This window comes from Lutra lutra, chromosome 1, assembly GCF_902655055.1.
Source record: "Lutra lutra chromosome 1, mLutLut1.2, whole genome shotgun sequence".
In the NCBI taxonomy this organism is placed as follows: Eukaryota; Metazoa; Chordata; class Mammalia; order Carnivora; family Mustelidae; genus Lutra; species Lutra lutra.
The window spans coordinates 110,881,653-110,901,820 of record NC_062278.1 but is presented as its reverse complement, the minus strand read 5'-3'; the positions used below and the strand labels follow the sequence as shown (position 1 = coordinate 110,901,820).

At 44.6% G+C, this 20,168-nt stretch overlaps 1 protein-coding gene across 3 annotated transcripts in view; it reads left to right on the top strand.

The window, feature by feature from the left end:
• The window catches only part of MASP1 (MBL associated serine protease 1), a 65,704-nt gene that overhangs the window by 2,837 nt on the left and 42,699 nt on the right, over positions 1–20,168 (top strand). For all 3 annotated transcript variants that reach the window (XR_007127984.1, XM_047732574.1, XM_047732565.1), the window contains exon 2: positions 5,707–5,938. Coding sequence is in view for 2 of the 3 variants with exons in the window: in XM_047732574.1 (XP_047588530.1) it covers positions 5,707–5,938 (232 nt within the window). In the remaining variant the exon portion in view is untranslated. The remainder of the gene's footprint in view (positions 1–5,706; positions 5,939–20,168) is intronic.

The window sequence follows — 20,168 nt, the reverse complement described above, 5'->3', positions numbered from 1 at the left end:
GGAAACAAGAAACATCCAGAGGGTTTAAACAAAAGCTGCCACTTATATTCTTCGATTGGCAGCTCCTAAAGCAAGCAGGCATAGGCTCGAGCCCATTATGTGCAAGAAGATATTTGTTTCATATGTTTGAAACTGTTTGGCGATGCAAGCAAAATAGAACAGAAAGCTTGTTCCCACACTGGCCCATTACCTACCACATGTGGGCCTTTGGGACTGAATGAGGTTGCTAAGGGCATCCAGCGCCTGACAAGACCAGCATTAGGAGGCTCGGAGTCTCCTCCATGTGGTCTGGAAAAAGTAGGCACGGAGAAAGTTGACCTTTCAGCTTTGCATAATCTGGGTGTCACTATTGCAGTGAAGCCCAGCTTGGGAGCCAAAGTTCTTTCCTAACCTCTGCTTTTCGGGAAGCAGCATGATGGGATAATTATAACTAATGTTTGCTGAGGGCTGGGTTGTTAACAAAGGACTTTCCAATCCACCTTTACTCTGATAGCAGCCGTGTAGCGAGTAATTATTTTCACTGCTTACCGGATGAGGACACTGAGACCTTATGTGGCTTCCCCAAGATGGGTCAGGTAAATAAAGTCAAAGGCTGGACTTGAAACTAGCTCTTTTGACCCAAGGCTAGGGCTCTCCCCTCCCCAGGCAGAACTGAACCAGAACTCCCAGACCTGGCAATATTTGTTCCTTTCCTTACTTGAAATTGGGGCTGCCTGCCCCTGAAAGACGGGGTTTCTAGATTCTGCTTTCCTGGGAGTTCACAGGAGAGCTTAACCTATGGCTTCCCTTCTCTCTGTCTTGGAGGCCCTCCCTCCAAGATTGGTTTTTAAAAAAATATTGGCCCTGGCAATTGGATTAAAACATTTTGTTTCCTCAGTCGAAATCTCACAGGTTCCTATTGCAGGTATAGTGGAAAAAAATTAAATGACTGTATTATTTCCTTTTTATTGAAAAAACAGTACAAGTTCCTTCTTGACAAATGCACATTGCATATACACAACAATTAAAGTTAAGATATTCATATTCCCGGGGCGCCTGGGTGGCTCAGTGGGTTAAGCCGCTGCCTTCGGCTCAGGTCATGATCCCAGGTCCTGGGTTCGAGCCCCGCATCGGGCTTTCTGCTCAGCAGGGAGCCTGCCTCCTCCTCTCTCTCTGCCTGCCTCTCTGCCTACTTGTGATTTCTCTCTGTCAAATAAATAAATAAATAAATAAATAATAATAAAAAAAAAAGATATTCATATTCCCACTTCAGAGATAGCCACTGTTAATACACTGGTGATATCCTTCTAGGCCTTTTTGCACTTACCTCTTTACCTTTCATGTAAATACCATATGAGACAGCTAGATAATCTACATTTATAGTTATCCTGATGGGTTACATGTTCAAAAATTCATGTATGTGCATATATACACATATATGTATCTCTGTGCTGGGGAAGGAGAGTTAGGGAGAAACAACTTTCCGATTAACAAAGTGTAGCCATTACAGTAGTCCCTGTTCATCCAGGGAGGCTAGGTTCCTAAGAGGACCCCTGAAACCACAGATAGCAGGGAACCCTATGTATTTCCTATACATACACACATACCTATGGTCAAGTTTAATTTATTAATTAGGTGCAGTAAGAGATTAACAATAGTAACTAATAATAAAATAGAACAATGATAACAATATACTGCAATAAAATTATGTGAATGGGGTCGGTTTCAAAAATATCTTTTTTTAACATTTTTAAATTTAAATTCAATTAATTAACATGTAATATATTATTGGTTTCAGAGGTACAGACCTGTGACTCATCAGTCTTCTATAATACCCAGGGCTCATTACATCACATGCCTTCCTTAAAGTCCATCACCCAGTTACCCCATCCTTCCATCCCCTTCTCTCCAGCAACCCTCAGTTTGTTCCCTGTGATTAAGAGTCTCTTATGGTTTGTCTCCCTCTCTCTCTGGTTTCACCTTATTTTATTTTTTCCTCTCTTCTCTTATGATCCTCTGTTTTGTTTCTTAAATTCCATATATCAGTGAGACCATATGATAATTGTCTTTCTCCGACTGGCTTATTTCGCTTAACATAATAACCTCTAGTTCCATCCACGTCATTGCAAATGGCAAGATTTCACTTTCGACGGCTGGGTAATATTCCATTGTATGTATAGACCACATCTTCTTTATCCATTCATCCGTCCATGGACAGCTGGGCTCTTTCTGTAGTTTGGCTATTGTGGACATTGCTGCTATAAACATTGGGGTGTACGTGCCTCTTCAGAACCTACATTTGTTTCTTTAGGGTAAATACCTGACCAGCAATCGCTGGGTCATATGGTATCTCTATTTTCAACTTTTTGAAGAAACTCCATACTGTTTTCCGGCATGGCTGCACCAGCGTGCACTCCCACCAACACCGTAAGATAGTTCCCCCTTTTACAAATCCTCGCCAACTTCTGTCCTTTCCTGACTTGTTACTTTTATCTGTTCTGACCAGTGTGAGGTGGTATCTTATTGTGGTTTTGATTTCCCTGATGCCGAATGATGATGAGCATTTTTTCATGTGTCTGTTGGCCATTTATGTCTTCTTTGGAGAAACGTCTGTTCATGTCTTCTGCCCATTTCTTGATTAGATTATTTGTTCTTTAGGTGTTGAGTTTGACAAGTTCTTTATAGATTTTGGATACTAGCCCTTTATCTGATAAGTCACTTACAAATATCTTCTCCCAGGGCACCTGGGTGGCTCAGTGGATTAAGCCGCTGCCTTCAGCTCAGGTCAGGATCTCAGGGTCCTGGGATCCAGCCCTGCATCGGGCTCTCTGCTCAGCAGGGAGCCTGCTTCCCCCTTTCTCTCTGCCTGCCTCTCTGCCTACTTGTGATCTCTCTCTCTCTATCAAATAAATAAATAAAATCTTTAAAAAACGAAAAAGCAACAACAAAAAAATAAATATCTTCTCCCATTCTGTCAGTTGTCTTTTGGTTTTGTTGACTGTTTCCTTTGCTGTGCAAAAACTTTTGATCTTGATGAAGTTCTAATAATTCATTTTGCCCTTGCTTCCCTTGCCTTTGGCAATGTTTCTAGGAAGAAGTTACTGCGGCTGAGGTCAAAGAGGTTGCTGCCTGTGTTCTCCTCAAGGATTTTGATGGATTCCTGTCTCACATTTAGGTCTTTCATCCATTTTGAGTCTATTTTTGTGTATGGTATAAGGAAATGGCCCAGTTTCATTCTTCTGCATATGGCTGTCCAATTTTCCCAACACCAGTTGTTGAAAAGACTATCTTTTTTCCACTGGATATTCTTTCCTGCTTTGTCGAAGATTGGTTGACCATACATTTGAGCATCTGTTTCTGGGTTCTCTATTCTGCTCCATTGATCTATGTGTCTGTTTCTGTGCCAGTACCAGACTGTCTTGATGAGTACAGCTTTGTAATAGAGACTGAAGTCTGGAATTGTGATGCCGCCAGCTTTGTTTTTCTTTTTCAAAATTCCTTTGGCTATTCGGTGTCTTTTCTGGTTCCATATGCATTCTCGGATTATTTGTTCCAGTTCTGTGAAAAAAGTTGATGTTATTCTGGTAGGGATTGCTTTGAATATGTAGATTGCTTTAGGTTGCGTAGACATTTTAACAATATTTGTTCTTCCAACCCATGATCATGGAACGTTTTTCCATTTCTTTGTGCCTCCCTCAATTTTTTTCATGAATGCTCTATAGTTTTCTGAGTACAGATTCTTTCCCTCTTTGGTTAGATTTATTCCTACGTATCTTACGTTTTTAGGTGCAATTGTAAATGGGATTGACTCCTTAATTTCTCTTTCTTCTGTCTCACTGTTAGTGAATAGGAATGCAACTGATTTCTGTGCACTGATTTTGTCTTCCAAAATATCTTAATTGTACTGCACTCACCCTTCTTCTGATGATACTGAGATGATAAAATGCCTATGTGATGAGATGAAGTGAGGGGAATGACATAAGCACTGTGACGTATCATTAGGCTATTACTGACCTTTGGACAACATGTCAGAAGGGGGACCATTTTGCTTCTGGACCAAGGCTGACCATGAGTAACTGAAACCATGGAAAAGAAAATGGTGGATACGGGGGAGCCACTGTAATCAAAGAATGCTAGTATAATTTTCCAGCATGGACTTAGGACTTTCTTTCATACATTCATTCATCTATTCATTTTATTCATTCATCATCTATTATATACCAGGCTATATGCTAGATCCTTTATATACATCATCTCTAATGCTCATGTGAGTCCTATAATTACAAATTATCATATCCTCTAGACATACAAGGAAACTGGCCCTCAGAGAAACTATTATCCAATATTTCACAACCAGTAAGTAGAAGAATGTGGATTTGAACCCAAATACATCTAACTTCAGGGGCTGTGTCTAAAGCAGCGCAGTGTGAGATAAGCAGAATAGAAGCACATTCAGGGAGCTGTGGAATCTGGAGGTGTAAAGGTTACTTATCACGTAGGAAGACTTAAGCTGGATGGTGGAGGATAAATAAGGCAAGCAGATGAAGAATGGGTAGGGCATGTGCAAGGGGACCAAGGCAGGACAGGCATGGCATACTTTCAGAATGACATGCCAGAGCATAGCTGGCCCTGAGATGAGGCTGGACAGGCAGATCAACGCTAGATCAAAAAGGGCTCACCTGCCATCCTGGGAGTAGATGCTTAATCCTGCAGGCACAGTGAAGCAGAAGGGTCACATGTGTGCTTCAGAAAATAAACTTTGGCAGAAAAGTGCTGAGTGATGTAAAGTGGGGGACAAGAAAGATTACTTAGGATACACTAGCAATAGGCCAGTTAAGAACATTTAAATTCATTGACTGGAGAGAAACAAGTGGATTTCCAAAACATAGGAAACAGAATACATAGGACTTAGGGAAGAAGTTTATGTGCCAGGTTTGGGGTATTTGAGTTCAAGGTCATTGGGTCTTGCAGGGGGAGCAATCTATAAGATGCCCGATGTGGTGCATGTTGATCATGAGGGTTCTGACTAGCCTTGGACATCTGAATCATTATTGCGCCACTTTGGGTGTGTTCCGTTAAGTTTTATTGAGTTTTCCTTGTGCCTTGCTTATGCAATTCTTTTAACAGTCCGTTATCTCTGATGCCTAAAGCTGGAAATAAATTGTAGGTTTCTGATCCTTTTATAAGAATACTTACCAAGAGGGGAAAAAAAAAAACTTGTTTTGCTTATTCTTTCTTAGTTCAAAACTTTGCATACCTTGACTGATTTTGTTATATCTGTTTAAGGAATGCAAGATCTCATCATTGAGTATAAGTCTCATCCCAGCATTACCATGTCACTATTATTTACTTTTTATAAAACTGAACCAAGTGTTTGTGATTCTTAAATGAAGCCCAAGTTGAAGAAAGGATATCGACTTTTACCTAATTATGAAATTTACATTCTCTACAGTAAAATAATATGTGTCAGAGTCCCAAATAGGGGATTATCTAGGAGACTTGAATACTTATTAAATCTTCAGAAGAACACAATTGGAAGAAACTGTAGAATTCATGGAGTCATCATCTACCTGTAGAATAAACTGGATAAGCAAGGCTCCAGGTGGAGAAAAGTAAGAACAGCAGGCCAGTGGCAGAGATGTGCCAACAGCTTGGTCTCCTAGCTGCTTAGTTAAGGGGTGAGGACCTGTGTCCATGAATGTAAGTAGATCCATTCATGTCTTTCAGGTGGCTCCTTCTCTGTCATGCTCTGTGCTTCTCCTTCTTGAAAGCTTCAGCCCATACCGTGGAGCTTAACAATATGTTTGGCCAGATTCAGTCACCTGGCTATCCAGACTCCTATCCAAGTGATTCAGAGGTGACTTGGAATATCACTGTCCCAGAGGGATTTCGGATCAAGCTTTACTTCATGCACTTCAACTTGGAATCCTCCTACCTTTGTGAATATGACTATGTGAAGGTGAGACCCTTGATGTACCCTAACTGAACCAGGTTCTCTACTGGAGAATCTGCTGGGAGTTAGAGAAACCTAGATGAATTAGATACTGTGCTTACCCTCCCAGGGTAGCAGTCCAGTGAGGAAGAAACACAAAGTTACAACCTGATGAATGAAGGTTGGGGTATGCTAGGTGCAGGCTGAGTGGTAGACCTAGAAAGGACCAGAAGAAAAATTGTGGCTGGCAATGTATAACTCAGACAAATATACCCTCCCCTTTTTCTTTCTGTTCCCAAAGTCCTTAATGTTTCCAGTAAAGAAAAGAGCAGAGACCCCAGAGTAAGCATAACTAGACTGAAGCACAGCCATAATTATGTCCAAACCAGACAAATTAGAAAGAATTGCCACTTTCGTAAGTAATGATCAAGTGCTGGGGAAGGGCTGGGTATGCAGGAGTACACAGTAGCAGGTGAAATCAGAAGGTTGGATTGGGGTGAGATTCTGAAGGGTCTTGAATGTGATGCTAAGGAGTTTGGATTTTCTCTGCAAAGGGTGTGGGCAAGGTTGGGGGGGGGGACCATCAGAGGTAGATGTAAAAACCACGTGGAAAAGGAGCAGGAAATGATTAGAACATTGACGCAATATTCCCTGGAATTTAGAGAGAAGCCACAAACAATGCCATGGACGGGAAGCTGTCTTTGAAAGGGGGGCTGAGAGAGGTTGGAGTACTTGTGAAAGATCAAGTTTACTATGGCTGTGTCTGGCTCAAAGAGAGGTGGAGGCCTAAGAATCTACTTTCTAATCTCTCTGTGGCTTTCTGGAAAAGTTCTCATTAAACCACTCTAGAGTAGATTTTATATATTTTTAGTGTTAATGTGGTCTCTGTTCTCTGTAGTCGGTAATTCAACAAGAGTTAACCTTGTATTAACCAGAATGTTCGATCAACGACAAAGTAGTGAATTTACAATGTACTTTTATTCTTGTAATCTCATTCACTCTTTGAAACAATCCTGTAAGACAGGTACTACTACTGTCATCCTTCATAGACAAAGGAACAAACCCAAGAAGGTGAAGCTACAGCTAGCAAGCGGTGGGTCCATTTCCAAACCCATGTCTGCTGACTTGCAATCCCATGCTTTTCTGGCTACACCAAACTGCTCTCAAGTTGCTCTCCGCTGAGCCCCCAGGGTACTGCAGGGGCTTGTAAGTCTATTGTTGGGAAGAGGGGGACAGTAAGTGGGACTATGAACCCCCACCCTGCTTGAACTCTTTTTAAGTGTCGGGTATTGCTTATTTTATATGTTGGGTCTGCATCAAATATCTCATTTACAACAAGGTTCCTGTGACTAAAAACTTTCCCGAATTGGTGCCCTCTGACAGTTTCTTAACTTCAGCACTCTTGATATTTTGAGCCAGGTAATTCCTTCTTGAGGAAAGTTGTTTGGAGAATTATAGGATTTTTAGCAATATCCTTGCCTTCCCTTCACTAGATACCAATATCACTCTCCCTCTAGTTGTGACAACCAAGTATGTCTCTAGAAGTTGCCCATGTCCTCAGAGGGACAGAATCTCCTAATCTGAGAACCACCGCTCAGTGGGATGCTGCCTTCTGTGAATGTCCTGGGCTGGGGACTATGAGAATTTAAAGATACAAAAGATCTGGTCCCTTACAAAGAGAGATGAACCTAGAAAAGTAGCCATTGCGTAATATGGAAAAGAGTAAGGACACCAAGAGACTGAAAGATACAGAATGAGGAGAAGGGAGCTGGTTGCTTTAGGAAATGCTGTGGGTGGCCATCTAGACTGACTAAGAGTTCTCAGGAATTCATTAAAAATGGAGCTGACTTCTCAGAGTCACAAGGTTCCCACAAGGAGGATTCACTGAGACTCTATGTGTCAATCATCATAAAGTGAAATTTCTGACATGTTAGTTATGTCTTCCAGAATATAATCCAGCCTCTGCCAGAGGCAGACTCCAGGAAAAGATGCATTATGGGTAGGGGCCATTAGGTTAACAGACTCCTCCAGCCCATTCCCCCAACTAATGCTGGTCATAAAACTGGGGCATTCTCAAATATTTGGATTAGAAAGTGTACTTAACCAGAGGAAAATGACCAAACTTGGCTTAATAGGACAGTAGGTTCCAAGATTTAAACAAGGCTAGATGTAAACTTTCTAACTGCTTTCTTCTCTATTTTCTAACATGTCAACCATTGAGGATTTTTTTAGTGAAACATTTGCTTTTACAAGTAGCTAAGATCTTAAGACTATGGACATTACAGATTTTTTTTTTCTTGAGCTGTAACAGTAACTTACTTTCATTATCCGCCCTCCCTTCATCCACCTGAGGAATTGACTTTCAATTCATATACACTAAGCAATCATTTCTCACAAGTTCTCCTCTTGTTCAGACAGCTGCCCAGCTTGACCTTGTTAAGACTCCCTTGTAGAGATAATAAACACACAACAGAGGATTTAACTCACTCCTTTGTCCCTAACAAACTGAACTTCCTGGCAAGGCAGATTAAGTTGCTGACATCAGCTGCATTTTGTAATGGAAAAACAACAACAACAAACAACAGGTACTCTTCAAGGGCCATGATAGAATAAGAAGACCTCTTCTGACACTGAATTAAGGACCCTGGCAAACATTCTATGCAAAACTTGACCTTTGTGGCTGGAGGATATTTTGGAAACTGATTGATGGGTTTCATCAGGAACAGTGAGATACCTTCCTGAAAGTCCAGGCAGATGGAGGTAGGTCCCCTGGACGGGTAGCAAGGTCCTGGATTCTTGCCCGGGATTCAGGAAATGCCTGAGCTAGTCCCCCATCTGCCACTAACTCCTGAATGAAAAAAAATCTTAGAGTACTCTCTCTACTGAAAATAAGATCATGACCCCTGGGCATAGCAAAGAAGCAGTCTGCTCCCTGAAGGGAGAGCATCTAGGCTTTCAGACACCTTCTCCCAATTCCTTTAGGAAAAGGGATTAGCGTATTGGGCAGGGAGGGCAAGGTGTATCTTTCTGCTTGTGCTGACTCCCTTCCAGAATGCCATCCCATCATCTACATCAGCCTCCCTGCAGAGGTTCCAGTGGCCATGGGGCCTGAGCAGGACTCCCTACTCGGGACACAGCCCCCTTGATTGGCTGACCACGGGTGCTCAGGTAGAGACGGACACTGTGCTCCTGTCCGCAAGCACCCGGCGGAGCTCCTCTCCCGGAGTCACGAGCTCACAGAATGCCACGGTGCGGTGACTCTCTGGAGATTCACCTAATTCATAGCTATTGAGAGCATAGTTTTCCAAACACTTTCTCCCAGTTTCCTTCAAACAAATCCTCTCCTAGGCCCGATGTAAGAAACAGAAGAGCGGCTAGCAGGTCGAAGGCGGCTCTGAGGCTCATTTGGCTCACTGGTCCTCCTCCTTCACCCTGAAGGTCCTACCTTAGAGGATTTACGTCCTGGGTATTGCTTTAGTCCCCTCTGCACAGAAGCAGAGGCTGGAGCTCAGAATTCAGGCACAAGACTAGTACTCTGGCCTCGGAACCCCTGATCCCAGAAGCCTTCCACATGCAGTTGAAACCCGTTCCCTTTTTCTACTGGCCCCCTCTCCTTTTCCCCCCAGAATATGTGCCTCTCCTGGCTGTGACTGAGAGCAGGAAGAAAGCAGCCACATGCCATGTCATTCCCAGAGTAGTCGATATCCCTCTCCAAAATTCCGTTTTCTCATCTGTTCCATGAGGGGGTGACATGAGATGATCCCTTAAGTCCCTTAAATTCCTGGACTCTAATCCTCCTCCTCCTCCTGCCAGAACTGTCCAGATGACCCCACCAAACCCTCATTAGCCTAGTGAGGATAATGCCAGAAACCGGCAATAATATGTTACAGCTTCCACTTCTCTGAGTTCTGTGGCCCATAAGCTTTCCAGTAAGAGCCTACCGTCTGCTGGGGTTGCCTTAGTGACACGTCATTCAAAGAAATGTGTAAACACACCGTACCACCACTGTCCTTTCCCAAGCAACTTTAAATATCACTGATTTCCATTTGATGGGATAGTAGCCCCTATTTTGATGCTTTTCCACTCTGTAGCTGAGCTCCCCTGGCAGGCGAAGGAGTAGATTTAAAGCACCCTCCAGCTCACAGGGTCCCTTTCTGGCCCATCGGGGTGACAATGATGGAACAGCTGACTCAGTACTACAGTAGCTTGAGGAAGAGCAGGACCCTGGAGCTGAGGTCCGGATGCTGTCATTTTATGAAAATTCCTCTTCGGCCTGATTTCCCGCAGTCATCAGTCTTCGAGGTGTGTGCACATCTGCACAACAGCATCTGCTTCCTGGGAATGTGGCTGCAACGTGTGGATTCCTGCATGCATAGATGAGGCATATGAGTCACAGTCGGTGAAGGCTGCAGGCGAGGGGCAGAGCAAGGGCGCTGGCTGGGGAGTCAGAAGGGCTGGCTTCTTGGGGTCATTCTCCACTAATGAGCTTTGGGTGGGTGAATATTTCTGGAGATGACTCTGCTTCCTCCTCTCTCAAATATAGGAAGTTGAAACCGCCAGTCTCCAAAGACACCTTAGCCCTGATATTCTGTGCATCTAAGACCTCAGAAATCACCATCACGACCGAAGCCTAGGGAAGGATAGTTCATTGACCAAGGCCACACTGGGACCAGAGTTTATATCTCAAGACTTGCAGTCTTTTCTTCTTTAAAAAAAAAAAAAAAATTAAAGGACAGTGAAGTCCCATTATGTGGGGGCTTAGGTTTTTTAACATAATGTAAATGTAAATAAGTATAATGTAAGGCAAACAGTGCCTATAGTCAAACTTAGACAATCTCTTCCATATAATAGAGCACTCTTTTGGTACACCTGGAAGGGCATTTTTCCCTAGGAATATAACAAATTATTTCCTTTGGTCGAGCATCCCATGAGGTGGTGACTTGTGACTAGAAAGGGACCCCAGAGCAACAGTCACAGAAAGACCTACTGAGGAGGCAGAACCACCGAGGGAGTCCCATAGCCACACAGACCCTCTCGTCAAGTTCACTTCACAATGTCTGCTCAATGGATAAAGAGATAATAAGAACCTGCATTTGGCTTTTATTCTCTCTTCTTCTCACTGAGTACACACAGCTCCACTGGCATCTGTTAGCTGCTCATGTGAAGTCACACCACTTTCTCCTGTCAGGCCTCTGTCCTTGACCCACTCAACATTTCCTCCATTCTTCCCAATGTTCGCGCCTTTGTTCCAATTCTTAGTGCTCTCGCCTAGTCTATTGCAATCCTCTCCTAAATGTCTACCAGCTGTCCATCCGTCCCCATCCAGTCCACCCTCTAGAGGCACGTGTCCAGAGAGATCTTCTTAAAGCATTTCTCTGATTTCAACACTCTCAAATCCTTCAGTGGCTCCCTGCTGTCTATGGAATGAAGCCCAAGAATCCCAGTGAGAACCTACTAGAAGCTGGACACTGCACTAAAGACAGGGCCCACGAACATGAGTGAGACAGTACCTGCCCTCAAGAAATTTATGATTTCATAGTGTGTCACGAGACAAATACCTAATTAATAATTAAAGCTGTGTAAAGTAACACAAAGGGTGGGGAGTTAGTCATTCCTGTGTTCAGGAAAGGCTTTGGATGTTTGAGATAAATCTTGAAGGGTAAATAGGAGTTCACAGTGCAATTCCCTAAGCTTCTCTATCTCTCTAAGCATCGGCTTTGTCATTAGTACAAAAAAAAAAAAAAAAAAAAGAAGAGGAAGAAGAAGCTCATAATGAAATCGTATTTTCCTCACAGGTCATGAGGATTTATTTGATTTTTTAAAAAGATTCTATTTATTTATTTATTTATTTATTTATTTATTTGACACAGAAAGAGAGAGCACAAGCAGGGGAAGTGGCAGGCAGATGGAGAAGCAGACTTCCCGCTGAGCAGGAAGCCCAACTTGGGGTTCGATCCCAGAACCCAGGGATCACGATCTGAGCCAAAGGCAGACGCTTAACTGACTGAGCCCCCCAGGTGCCCCTGTGGGAGGATTTAAATGAAATTCTGGCTGTAAGTGGAATTCCTACTGCAAGAGGCAAGCTTGCCCAATGGTTCCCAGATCAAGCTTTAGAGCTAGTCAGACCTGGGGTAGGTCCTGCCTCTACCTCTTACTATAAAATGAGGATAAGGGGCACCTGGGTGGCTCAGTGGGTTACACCGCTGCCTTCAGCTCGGGTCATGATCCTGGGGTCATGGTCCTGGGATTGAGTCCCGCATCGGGTTCTCAGCTCAACAGGGAGCCTGATTCCCTCTCCCTCTCTCTCTGCCTGCCTCTCTGCCTACTTATGGTCTCTGTCTGTCAAATAAATAAAATCTTTAAAAAAAATAAAATGAGGATAATAATAATAATGCCTATCCCGTGGACTAATGAGACAAATGTTTTCATGACATATGTCCAGCACATATGTAATTCCCTCAGCAATACTGTTGGAGCGGTAGTGATGGCAGTGGTGTGAGTGACAAAATAGCTGCTTGCTCAGTGAACACCGTCTTTTTCATCTGCTCTGAGTGTACCACTAACTGGCCCTTGCTCATGTCACTCACTGTTTTCAGGCAATTTATGGAAAAATACTTTGAAAGGACCGATCAGATGCAAGAGGTTATTTCCCCTGTGTGTTTACCTTGTAATAACAAACATTAATAACATTTCTAATTTATTGCCACACTTGATTCTCATAGAATAGGAGGAGTGGGGATGATTACATTTCATTTACAGCAAAAGAAACAGCACAGGGGCGGCCCGGGTGGCTCAGTCAGTTAAGCAACCGACTCTCCATCTCAGCTCAGATCTTGATCTCAAGTTGGTGAGTTCAAGTCCTGCATAAGGCATGGAGCTTATTGAAAAGAAAAGGAAAGTAAGGAAAGGAAAGGAAAGAGAAGGAAAGGAAAAGAAAGGAAAGGGAAGCAGCATAGAGAACCTGAGTGGATTTGTCTAGTCTCCACAGTTCTCAAGCCCTGGTCTGCTTACTCCCAAGTCGTAATTTTAGCTCTTCACTTAGTCCTTCTCTGTTAGAACAGGTTTGTCCTGGAAGAGATCTTGATCTGTTTCCTGGCTATGTATTATTCCTAAGTCAACACTGCCTATCAGGGTAATTTAGTAGAATTTATAAAACAGAGGGTCCTTCAGGGTCCTTATGTTGTCTACACTTTGTTAAAGAACTCTCTCTTTTATCCTCACTTTGAGAGGAAATATATTTTACAAAAATAACAAGAAATGGAGAGTGCACTGTGAGAGTTGAGAGTGCTTGATTTATCTGTTGGTGGCACTCAAGCCCTAACAGTAAGCTCCAGCTCATTCTATCAGCCCGTTGGCCCTGGGAGCTCAGGGTAGGGAGCACAGTCTTGCAGCAGAACAGGAAAAGGCCTATGTCTCCGGGCATGGAGCATAAGGAAGGGGCTCAGGTCTAGAAAATGGTTGCTATTCCTGCTAAGATGCTGGACAAATGAACTCCCAGCTCTGGGCCTCAGTTTCCCCAACTGCCCAGGGAGGAAAGTAGACTTGCTGGCCTCTCCAAGCCCTTCCAGTTCTGATGGCCTATAACTCCCCACCCAGTGCTCCCTTCCCCAGGCCTCATTGGGTCAGTCTGTTTCCTGCTCTGTTATTGAGAGATAAGTCCATCCCAGGGCCCTGCTCCAAGATTGACTCCCCTGACCCCCAAGCTCCTAACTTCTGCGCAGTGCTCTGTGTTTACTCAGAACATGCCCTCGACCTTCAGGCTGTGGCTGACCCCAAGGACTGCAGCAGCTCTGCTAATTCTCTGGGGGTAGACAGGCGGCCTTTGCCCCTGAAGGAAACGAGAAAAGGAAAGATGTTTCTCATGAATTTTGGATGTAGTCCCTAGGGGGATTCTTCCCCTCCTGAGATAGTGGGTTCTGATTCTAGGCTCATGGAAATGAGGAAGTGGAAATGAGCTTCAGAAAAGTGTGACCAAAGCTCATTTTAGGCAGGAAGTGCAAACAGCACAGGCTCTGGGTGATGGAAAACAGAAGGAAGGTCCCAGCACTGGGGCAGAAGACACGGGTGAGCTCAGATGAGTGTGAAGTGGGAGTTTGTTTTTTTGTTTGTTTGGTTGGTTGGTTGGTTGGTTTTTGTTTTTGTTTGTTTGTTTGTTTGTTTGTTTTTTAGATAGAGACAGCTTGTTTGGCTGACCACTGGGGTCACCAGCCCCGGGGTCCCAGTGCACCTGGTGTGCAAATCTTCATGCTTATGTGGACACAGGCTGCTCTCTGATTGACCTCAGTAAAAACCAGAGCTTGAATTTCCTTTGGTGTGCTCGTAAGGGAAAAGGTAGAGAATGGGAGGTATTGGTTTATTCATTTATTTAGCATTTATTGGATGCCTACTATTTACTGGAGCTTAGAGTACAGCAGTAATTAAAACATACAAAAATTCCTTCTTATATGTTTATGTTGCACTGAGGGAAACATAATAAATACTAAACACAATCCACAGAGAACGTAAACAGTGAGAAGTAAGGTGGTAGCCAAAGAAATTCAAAAGAGCAGAGTAAAGAGGGACTGTGTGAGGAGAGGTGAAGGCTTTGATTTAAATATGTTGGTTAGGGTAGTCCTCATTGACAGGGTGACATTTGAGCAAAGACTTGAAGAAGTTGAGGAAGTTAGCCCCGTGGCTTTCTGGGGAAAACCCTTCCAACCAGAGGGAACAGCCAGTGCAAAGGCCCCAAGGTGGGCAAGTGGCTGGTGTGTGTGAAGAGCAGCAAGTGTGAAGCGCAGGCAGTGTGACTGGAGCAGGGGGGGACAAGGACGAGAAGTGCAGTGCAGATAGGGAGCAGGAAAGGAAGACCAGATCACCACTGGGGGTGGGAGATAAGACCCCTGCTCAGTCACGACAGGCAATGAATGACAGACTTTACAAGCTCTTTCCAGGCCATGTTCCATGACCTCTTGACTCTCAGAGGACAATATTATATACTGTGCCCCACAGAGGCCCAAAGATGGTGGTGGGCTTACAAATGACTAACAATTGGCTCTGGCCTGGGGAGGAGATAGGGTGCACAGTAACACACCCCATCACCATTCAGACATGCTAGACGGTCATTACCTCGAGCCAGAGATAATAGCCAAACGCTAAAAATAGGAGGGGATGAGTTTTGTATATTTTGTCTTTAGTGCAATTTAATGAATTGCAACTTTATGAACCCTAATTTTTGAATGATGGCTGTGTTTAACAGCAGAAGTTGACAGTTTGTGCTTATAAACTGGGACGAGCCAGTGTCAGCATACTACTGTCTGCAGAGGTCCGAGTGACAAGTGACCCATGAGCTATGAGGGGCAGAGCGGGAACCAGACACCAGGTCATCTGGTCCTTATTCCGGCGCTCTGTGAGGGTTTCCACGTGAAGATCTGAGGATGTTCATTTGGGCTGGGGCCGAACAGGGTCCTTGGTGGCGGTGTGGCAGAGGAACGCGCCAGCTCGCACATTCCTGGGAACTCTGCCTGGCAACACTGGCCTGGGGCAGGTCCTCTCACTGCCCTCAGCTCTTACTCAATCACTGCTTTCAGCCCGACCCGACTGTGACATACCTTGAGCCAGGCTGCCTCAGCTGCCAAAGAACACAACACGGCTGTGTTTTCTTGTCTTTGGACTGTTCTCCAGCGCTCAACAGTCTGAGGCCCAGCCTCTTAGTCCCTGAGGGGATTTGCATGTGAATGAGCTTGGCTCCGAAGTCCCAGAAGGCACGGGGTGGGGAGTCTTTCACAAGCCAGGGAGAGTGAATCCTTCCTGGCCCTCCTGCCCGGCCCATTCCCAGACTCTCCTGCCCACCCCCTCTCAGTCTCGCTCCCCTGGGACGGTGGGCACTGCCAGTTTCCCACCTGCGGGACGCCCGCTTCCCAGGCTCTCAGAGACCCCTCCCTGTCAGCCCTCTTTTTCTCCCCTTGCTCCTGCTGCCTGGAGACCATCCCCTTTTCTGTCCAGACCCCTCCCTGCAAAAGGGCCGTCCTTCCCGGGAGCAGTGGGAGTCTTGGACTCCAAGGACCTGCCGGCCCCATGGCTCAGGCCCCACACTGTTAATGGTGTCCAGCATTTGCATGGACACAATACCTTCTTAGGCCCTCATCCCAGCTCTGTTAGGAGCTTTTTACTCTAATTAACACGTAAATAAGACCACTGTACTGGGACTATCATACACCTGGGCCCTGAGCTGGTTCTGCCATTAACCGTGCCTTGTGACTTTGAGCCAATCACTTCACTTCACTGAGTCTCACTTAGCCCATCTAGGACAGAAAAGAGCCTTGTTAGCCTTCTTAGCCTTTCATATCCTTTCTATCTCTGAACTTCTATGGTTCTCTGATTCCAGTTACTGGGCCAGGGCTAGAAGTCGGACCATCAGGATTTTGTCTCAGGTCTGCCACTCCTAGGCTGTGTTTCCTTGGGAACTCATGTCACCTGTCTGGGCCCAGAATCACAATGTCTCCCTGAAATGCATTCATTGCAAGACTACCATCAGAAGCAAATGTAATAAAGAAGGTGAACATACCTGTCTGCTGGAAAGTTCCACACAGAGGAGGGAGATGACTACTGCTAGGATTACTGTTATTATTAGTAGCCTTACAGCAAAATGACTTGGCCCAAATCGAAGCATCAACCTCCAGCCCCTCTCACATGAGGTCATCTTGAGTCTTAGACCCACCATCTGTGCTATTTTTACTTCTATGGCTTTCAAGAGCTTCTGGAATGCAGTATACAACATGCACATGCACACACACATCTCCTTTTTCCCCTCATCCCAGCCTCTCATTTGGAATCCAGTATCTTTAATTTGCTCCTTCTCATAATCTTTAACTGAAATCTGGGCAAGTCAGTAACCTAGCAAGATTGGGCTGTGGAGCCCTGGGCCAGTCCCTGGAGATGACAGACTTAGCAGGAGGGTGACCCCCAGAGCACATAGCACTCCCTTGTGAGTCGTAAGTCCTGGGCCCAGGGCTATGAATGAATCACTGGCCTAAATAAATTCCCACATCTAGAGCAATCTTTTGAAATACAGGGAAGTGAGGAGATTCCTGGAACTTAAATTCTCTTGTGGGATAGAAGATTTTAGAGATCCCTCCCATTCCTCTGTGAAATCAGTATCAGGTGTCCCCCACCTCCCAGGATTGCGAAGAGGCTCCTCAGAGGGCCAAAGGAACCCAAGACAAATGCCACCTCCCAAATGCAGTGGCCAGACTGTGACAGCTCTCGAGTTCCCTTTCCACCATCAGCCTGGACTCTCGGGTCCTCATAGGACAGGAAGTCTATGCTGATGACTTCAGTGAGATTAGGAATGAAGGAGTGGAACCCGGAAACCAGAGGGGATCCGGGGACAGTTCCAGTCTCTCGTTCTTCTTCACACTGGGGAATTATCCTTGCCCACCTAGCAGGGGGTCAGCTTGATGACCAGATCTCAGCCGTCGTGCTCTTCTCACTGAGGTACTGAGTGCTGTCTAGATCCCAGGGGCCCTTCTAAGTTTCACAAGTATTAGCTCATGTTGTGTTCACAACAGTCCTGTGATATTAACACTATTGCTGTCCCTGTGTCACAGATGAGAAAACCTACATCCAGAGTGTATCCATGTCCTAGGGCTGCCATCACATAGTACCAAAAATGAGGCGCCTTATAACAGGAATGTATTTGGTCACAATGCTGGAGGCTGAAGTCTCATTTCAAAGTGTCAGCAGGGCTGTGCCCTGAAGGCTCGGACGGCTCTAGGGAAGAACCCTTCCTTGCCCCTTCTAGCTTTCTGGTGGTTGTTTACAATTTTTAGCACTCCCCAGTGTGTATGCATGTCTTCAATCTCTGCCTCTCCCTACACTTGGCTTTGCATGTATCCCTGTGAACAAATGTCCCTCTCATAAGGACACCAGTCACTGGATTAGGGTCCCCCTAATGGTCCAGCCAGCATGATGTCATCTTACCTCGATTACATCTGCAAGGCCCTATTTCCAGATAAGATGGAGTCAACTCCAGGGGTTAAGCCTGGACTATATCCTTCAGAGAAGGGGGACACAATTTCAACCTACAACATAGAGAGTTTCAGTGATTTTCCCAGCGTCTAACAATTGGTGAAGACTCATGCATGACTCATAATACGATGAAGTCTCTCATGATCCAGTCTCAGTAAGGGGTTTTCAGTAAACAGAAAACTTTAAAAATTCAAAGCAATTCATAATTCAACTCACTCTCTTGAGAAACCAAAACAGAGCAGAGATGTTCTTACCGCAAAGTCTTAAATGCCCAATCCCTCCCACCTCCATCTCTTTCTCTCTCTCTCTCGTTCTTTCTCCTTCCTCTTCTTTCCTACAAACTCTTCATGAACTCCACACTAAGGGACTCTTCTGTCTCTCTTCACCCATTCATTTTCACCCCACCCACTGACCCCCTCCTTGGACTTCATGATCACAAAGACCGTTTCCTGACAGGAGGCCCTCTTTTCCATGCATTGCTGTATGTGAATGTTAGTTATTCTGAATTTCTTGATTGTTTTATCAGAATTTCATTTTTCATCGTATAATTTTGTGGAAATAAAGCAGAGATCGTCATGTCTTTTTCAGCTCTGTTGGGACCCAGGGGCTAGAAGAAATGTTAGGTAGTGACAGAGTGAAGAGGAGTCCCATACCAGAGACTCTGGTGGATATGAGAGACAGAGGGCCCACAAACCGGCGCTGAGCTTCCAAGCTGGGTTAGTTGTCCCTCCTATGTGCTCCCTGTTTGTTGACCTAAACTAATCATTGACAGAAGCTAGAGGGAAGTGGTTGTGGGTCCAGGTTTCTTTTTAAAATACTTTTAAAATATAAAAACAGAGAAAAAAGAAAGATCTGTAGTTCAACTAGCCATTCAACTGTTAGTTCAAACTGTTAGTTCAACTAACAGTTTGCTTCAATTCTTCTTCTTTTTATTTTCAAAGCATACCTTCTACATAGTTGTGACTTCACCATGTATATGGCTTTTTTTTTCCTTTTTTGCTTAATATAACCTACTAATAAAGCTTCCAGATCTTTGTAAATTCTCCAGTAATGTGATAAATAATGGCTGCCTAATATTTACTAAATCGAGGTGAATTTAACTGTTCCCCCTCCCCAAAATGGAATATTTACATTGTTTCTGAATTTCTATCATTATACATGACTGCTCTACATATCTTTGTTCACGAAAATTTTTCCCACACTTGGAATGTCTTCCCCTAAGTTATTTTCCTAGATAGGGAGCCAAGAGAGAATTTTCCAAGTCAAGGATAATTCAAACAGCCTGATCCATCTTAGAAGTTAGTGAGGGTCTCATCTTTGCAATCAATCATGAAAAGGTTGCATGGTTTTTTGATAAGGGTGTGGTAGAAAAGAAGTTAGACTAAGTAACTCTCAAGGCCTGAAGAACCCACGAGATTGAAATTCTCCAAGTGTCCGTTCAGAATCTCAGTCTTTCCCTTTGTCGCAAATTGTTTCCTCACCCCATAGCATATCTATTGTTGTGTGACAAACCACTCTAGAACTCGGTAGCTGAAACAACATCCATTTATTTGCTCAGGTCCTCTGGTCAGAAGTTTGGGCTAGGCTTAGCAGGATGGTCCTTTGGCTGGATTTGCGAGAGGCCATTCCAGTAGAGGCTTGACTGAAGCTGGAAGGTCCAAGATGGCCTCACTCACCTATCTGGCGGTTGGTGGTAGCTGTCAGCTGGTTGGTCTAGAGACCTCAATTGGGATGATTCATCTCTGCCCTATGTGACCTTCGCTTCTCCAGTAGGCCTGGCAGGGCTTCCTCACATGGAGGCCCCAGGGCTATATTCCACATGGGAAAGGGCTACAAGGCCCCCTGATGCCTGAAAGGCTACAGGGCCCCTTGGAAGCAGCACCCCATCTCCACATGCCACATGCCTTTTGTCAAAGCAAGTCACAAGGCTTGCACACTTAAGACCTACTTCTTCCTGAAGTACCTTGTCATATACAGCTAGAAACACATACTGACACTTTCAACATTGCCTAGAGATCTCCTAAGCAGAGCCACAAGCTTAGTGTGTACGATTTTTCTACCTTCTATGTTGCCACGTGCAAGTTGTGTCAAACATTTGAACACTAACATGACTCAGGTCGCCTTTGCAAGCTTCCTGTAGCAGTTTGTCCCTGCTTTTTCAGCCTCTACTTCCTGCCAATCCAAAACCCAAGCCACGGGTCCTAATTGTTTGTTACAATAGTACCGGACTTCTGATTCCAGTAACTGTACC